Source organism: Sinocyclocheilus anshuiensis, unplaced genomic scaffold (assembly GCF_001515605.1).
Source record: "Sinocyclocheilus anshuiensis isolate Anshui unplaced genomic scaffold, SAMN03320099.WGS_v1.1 scaffold309, whole genome shotgun sequence".
NCBI classification, from domain to species: domain Eukaryota; kingdom Metazoa; phylum Chordata; class Actinopteri; order Cypriniformes; family Cyprinidae; genus Sinocyclocheilus; species Sinocyclocheilus anshuiensis.
The window spans coordinates 367120-372948 of NW_015539839.1; the positions used below are offsets into that span (position 1 = coordinate 367120).

Here is a 5829-nt window from a genome sequence, read left to right on the forward strand (position 1 = left end):
GGTATGAAAGGAACTCTCCTTCTACCTTTCCTCTTATATTTTATACATATTACTCTTTATACAACTCTATTGTCATGAGCATATGAGGAGAGTATTTGAGTCAGTCTGACACAACATCCTTCCATTGTGGTTTTATTTTCCACAGAAAACATCAAAATCTAGTTTTATTTTGCTATTGTTTTGTTATATGCACTTTTCATTTTATGTGTTATTTTAAAAGGATGGGAAGTAATAGCCTATTTTAATTGTTGTGTTTTGAATTTTGTTTTTAGACAAAAATGGCATACAATCACAGCTCAAATGTGAATTTTGAGCCGCTTTTCAGTGAGTTTTTAACTCGAGCGATTCATTTAAACGATTCGGCTCAAAAGAACGGTTCATTCACGAATCATACATCGCTGCAAAAACCAATCAGCCACACCTGGTGATGATGGATTAATTAAAACACTACCAGCTGGTGACGTAGCCAAAGTCCTTCCCAATATCACAAGCGCTAAACCTACATACTTTTGATGAGAGCAGATCACCTCTTCCTCAAACTGTTCTGTTATACAACTTAAACGACTTTTGAAAAATGTTATCATTAGATGTTGAACCTCACAAGAGATAGAGAAAATGCGTTATATTGACAATCAGCAGTGCACAGAATAACTCGGTATTTCGTGTGCTGGCAGCTCTTATGTTTCCTTCCACAGCTCTCTTCAATGAAATTGATTGTTCCTTTCTTCGATGGGGACGATGCAATCGACCTTATTGTTTGTATAATCACGGCAAAGACAATACGTCTGGCGTGACTACGACAGGTAAATAAAAATCATCATTCATTGTTATTTTACATTAAGGTTAGGAAACTACACGCATTTCAATCATTTTCAATGGCATCTTTCAATCGAACTGGATGACAGCGTCTAAAAGAATAGTTTCGGGGGAAAAAAAGGTTTTGACTAATGGGCGGAAGTTAATAGCAGCAGGGTAGAAGAAATGTGCACGAATCAAAGTTGGGCTTTAATAACTATTTGAGTTGTAATAGTTGTAAGTCATTTAATAGCTATGCCACATGGTAATGTAACTGAGCCATCACGTCAAAGAACTGCTGAATAATTGACTGATTCTTAATCCGAAAGAACCGATTCACTGATATGAATTGGATTACTAGATCTTACTACACGTTCTACTAAGCTACGTGCATATTTCCAAAACGTGTTTTATGCCAATACATGACCTCAGTTTTCGCTGACATTTTGATTAAATGAGCTATTTCTCTAGTTTTCCCACTCTTACCTAAATATTCTAAAAAGTAAGTTTCCAACACGTGTGAGTGACATAGCTAATAGGGGCAAAAACATCTGTATAAGAATTGTGCCCTTTAGAGCATTGTTTTGGGGATTTTTTTTGTTTGTTTGTTTGGAAAACTGTTTCTCTGCTTCACATTTAGAACTTGGAGATCCTGAAGTCACTTCTGCCAATGGAGCCTCTCACACCAATGAGGACAGTTATGCTTGCCTTGAGGAATTGGAGAGGATCAACAAAGAAATAGAGGCAGTAAAGTGTGAGGTGGAGAAAGAACAAAAAAGACTGTCTCGCTATCAGACATCGCAGTCCCTCGTGCAGACAGATGCAGGTCTTTGCTCTGAGAAATATTTGAGAACCACCAACAGTAAGGCTAAAGACCAGAATGGAAACCATTTGAGATACAAAAAACCTGCTTCCACAACCAGCGGTCTTAAGTATGTGGTTGATTGTGCCAGACCCAAGACTGATTTGGAATATGACCCTTGTTCCAATTTCTCAGCAGACTTATTATCTAGCTGCTCAGTAGACTGTAAGCTAAAGTCAACCGATAAAGCGGATACTGAACATAGCCTGAAGAATAACCGAACAGGGAAAAATGTTCAGCCTCTTTCCTGTCATTTTGATGACTCTGACGATGAAGGTACCTTGGTCATTGACATTCCACCTTCAGCAAAAGATCAGGTAAAATGCAGGACCAAACAGAAAGGCAAGAGTACTCCACATTTACATGAGGGGAATTGTGCTGTTAATAATGATCTTCTTGCAAATGACCGAACAAAACCCAGGCAGCACAAGGAAAAGTTGTCTTCTGATGGACTTCAAAGTCATGAAATTAAAAATAGACAGGGTGACCAAGAGAATAAAAGGACCTCAGCGAAACCTGTGATGATTTCACAAGAACAAGAGTCTTCTGAAGGGGAACTTGTCATTGATGTGTCACCTCTTGAAGATGGACATAAGCTTTCAAAGCAGTGTGGAACTACAACCAAAGAACTACCCACATTATGCCCTATTAGCGATGCCCCAGCTGAAGATGGTAAAGCGGCTAATGAAGGGCCCTTAAATAAACAGGTAATGACTGGAAAGCACTCTGTAAAAGAAACCAAGCCTTTTCTGGAGGATCTAACAGAAGTACCTGTGTCTGAAGCAGTTAACTCTACAAATCTCAATATGGAAGCATTTGTTATACAAAAAGAGGAAAAAGCTCACAACATAGAAAACGTCCTGCATGACATTTCGACATGTCTAGACAATCTGAGAAGTGAGAGTGAGAGGATCAAATGCAATCAAGATGTTAAGATGCTTCCTGTCAGTTATGTTTTTGGAGATGAATATATTTCCTCACAGTCTCCTGCGTTTGATGTACAAGATGCAACTTCTGAGGCAGAACCGCAAATTGATATCTCAAGTTATACTCAAAAGTCAGAAGTTATTCCTTCTAACAAGATTTCGCAAGAGCAAGCACTTCAGCAGTACTTTGCCATGGTCTCATCTCAGTCTTTTCCTTCATCCTTACCTAAGGTAGAAGAGCACAGATGTGGTCCACGCTCTCAAAACCTGGCTGAAACATCTTGGCCAACTATTCCAAAAAGTCCTATTGAACCATTTGTTCAGAATATGCCCACATATGTTTCAGGGATTGACACCGGAACTGTTTTTGCACCAACAATTAGTCAACTAAACCTAAAAACAACTGTGGCGCAAAAATTACCAACATCAATTGCATCATTCCCTGTTCCCTGTGCCATACCTGTTCCTTCACAGACCTTTGCATCTGCAGGAAGTAATAAGGAAGCCATTGTGATTGACTCCAGTTCTGATGAGGAGCTTAAGTACTCGGACTTAGATCTTTCAGAATCTGACCCAATGGAAGAGTGCTACAGAATCTTCATGGAAGCCAACCAAAATGAAGGTCCTGTAGTTAAGTTTGATCCACCTGTAAGTATTCATATATTATGTAATTTTCTCTTATTTAGGTCTTATGTTGTGTGGCCACACTACCATTCAAAAGTTTGGAGTGATTTATTCATTTGTTTGTTTGAGCAAAAATGTTTAAAAATACCGTAGTAATTTTGTGAAATATAATTACAAATGAGCTCTTCTATTTGAATACATTTTGAATACATTCAGAAATAATATACTGATTTGGTGCTCAAGAAGCATTTCTTATTAGAATAAATGTTGCTTAATTTAATATTACTTTATTGATCGGCACTGGTTTTTACTGATTGATCAAGTTGAATCGGTGTTTGTTGGGTCGTGGAATGTCTAAGAAGTGGCGTAATGTAGTCAGTTAGCTGTGGGTGCAGTTTGAATTGGGCTTATAATAAGTGTCTTTATTGTCATTTTAGTCAATTGACTGTATTCTTGCTAAATATAGGTATTAAGTTCTTTTTTTTTTTTCTTTTTTTTTTTTACACTACCCCCAAATTTTTGCGCGGTAATGTTTAGTCAATTGACTGTATTCTTGCTAAATATAGGTATTAAGTTCTTTTTTTTTTTTACACTAACCCCAAATTTTTGAGCGGTAATGTACGCGCCTCATATTTTCAGGAAGAAATATTAGAGGCCCAGGAAACTGAGAAGTCTAATTCAGTCGCTGTGTTGAAGAAAAGGGTGGCACATGTGGCAAAGTTTGAGGTATGAGATGATTCATTCTCTTTGTTGTAATATTAAAAGTAAATTTTTTTTTTCTTTAAAAAATTAAGGACATGTTTTTTTCAACAACATTAATATTCTGTCAGTATTTATTTGCTTTCAAAAGTGGTTCCAAAACAGTATGATTTTTTTTTTTTTTTTTTTTTTTTTTTTTTTTTTTTTATAACAAAGCTGTTTCTGACTTCACCTTTATTCAACAGCCAGCCAGTAAAAGCAAAGCACAGATTATTGTCCCTCTACGAGAAGGAAGCTCCCAGTTGACCTTTCCCTCCAGAACTCAGTTATGCCAAAGAAGAGCAGCTATTTTGACTGCTGCTGTGAAAGGGTGTCAGCCCCAGGCCATAAGCAGTGCTCCAAAGAAGGTTTATACACCCAATGTCATTCATTCAACTACAGTGCAAAACTGTAAGCATCATATACAGTTCCGTATCTTATCAGATCAGTTAGTCCTAATTTAGGGAATTGTCATTTACTTCTGTTTTATTCATTTTTTTTAAGCCTGTGTTGGTATTTTTCCGGTTGGTGCTACTGTACAGCTGGGGACGAACTTGCACTTCATCGTACCTGAAGGAAATTGTTCTTTACCTCTGACACTGATTCCTACCACAATCCCCATCCAACGGCCACCTCAGCCTCCTCCATCTGTTCAGCTTTCACAAACTCTACATCCTCCACAACCAGCCAACTACACACCAGCTAAGGTTTACATCGCTCTACTAATGTCAGTGTTGTTTTCTCTTGAGACCCTTTTCTACAAGCCAGGTTTTGTATATTGTAACATGGATTTGGTAGTAATTTCTTTGTTTTGTGGTGTTGAGATAAAGATATGGATATTTTTGTGCATTGTATAGGCTATGGGTGTCAAACGAAAAGCAAAAGTACGCCAAGAGGTTGGGGTAAAGGTGCCACATGATGTTCGTCAACGCTACGTGAACCTCTTTGTGGAGGAGTTCCTGAAATCATCTGTGACAGTGCAAGATGCATTTGAGAAGGTCTGTGTGTAAGAGAATGCATTATTTAAAGCCCTGATGTGTTTTTCTAATAAATCTATTTCAATGCTCTAGGCTCTGGCAGAAGAAAAAACTGTTTATGACCGCAGTATCAATAAGCTCAAGTATCTAAGCATAGCTGTCAATGCACTCAAGAGACTTAAAAACCAAAACATCTTGCCTGCCAAAGGTATGTTTGTTATATTTATGCATGTGCTTTTGTTCAAATTACTGCAGCCACTTTTGTTTACTGCACTGTACACTCCTATCAGGTCACCCTCCTTATATGTACTTACAGCTCCCAGTGAGAGAGATCAGCATGTGTCTAGAGGCAATGTACCACTAAATACTCAAGCACTTCAGGGACCTGGTAAGAGCTGGCTCTCATTTCAGGGTCAAACTAGAGTGCTCACCTGTGTCGCTATAATTCTTCTTCTTTTTTTTTTTTGGATGTTTTTTTTGGAGTTTATTAAAATGCACAGTAGGCTGTACTCTATTTTCATATTGTGCTGTTTATATGTAGTAATTAGAAATAGATTTTTTTTAAACATTTTTCTTAACCCCTGCTAAGGTGCTTTAGGGAGTTGCTCTCTCTCTCTCTCTCTCTCTCTCTCTCTCTGTGTCTGTGTGTGTGTGTGTGTGTGTACAGGTTTATATATCCTGGTGGGGACTTAAACCTGAATACACACTCATGGGAATTCGTGTCACGGTGGGGACCTAAATTGAGGTCCCCATGGGTACAAAAGCTTATAAATCACACAGAATTAGTTTTTTTGAGAAAGTAAAAATGCAGAAAGTTTCCTGTGATGTTTAGGTGTTGGGTTGGTGTAGGGCAATAGAAAATACAGTTTGTACAGTATAAAAACCATTACGCCTATGGAGAGTCCCC

At 37.9% G+C, this 5829-nt stretch overlaps 1 protein-coding gene across 2 annotated transcripts in view; it reads left to right on the forward strand.

The window, feature by feature from the left end:
• Positions 1-460: 460 nt before the first annotated feature.
• The window catches only part of LOC107684447 (RNA exonuclease 1 homolog), a 9118-nt gene continuing 3749 nt past the window's right edge, over positions 461-5829 (forward strand). For both annotated transcript variants that reach the window (XM_016480698.1, XM_016480699.1), the window contains exons 1-8: positions 461-803; positions 1436-3231; positions 3847-3933; positions 4152-4356; positions 4450-4652; positions 4803-4943; positions 5016-5130; positions 5239-5310. In XM_016480698.1, the coding sequence (XP_016336184.1) occupies positions 680-803; positions 1436-3231; positions 3847-3933; positions 4152-4356; positions 4450-4652; positions 4803-4943; positions 5016-5130; positions 5239-5310 (2743 nt within the window). In that variant the 5' untranslated portion in view covers positions 461-679. The remainder of the gene's footprint in view (positions 804-1435; positions 3232-3846; positions 3934-4151; positions 4357-4449; positions 4653-4802; positions 4944-5015; positions 5131-5238; positions 5311-5829) is intronic.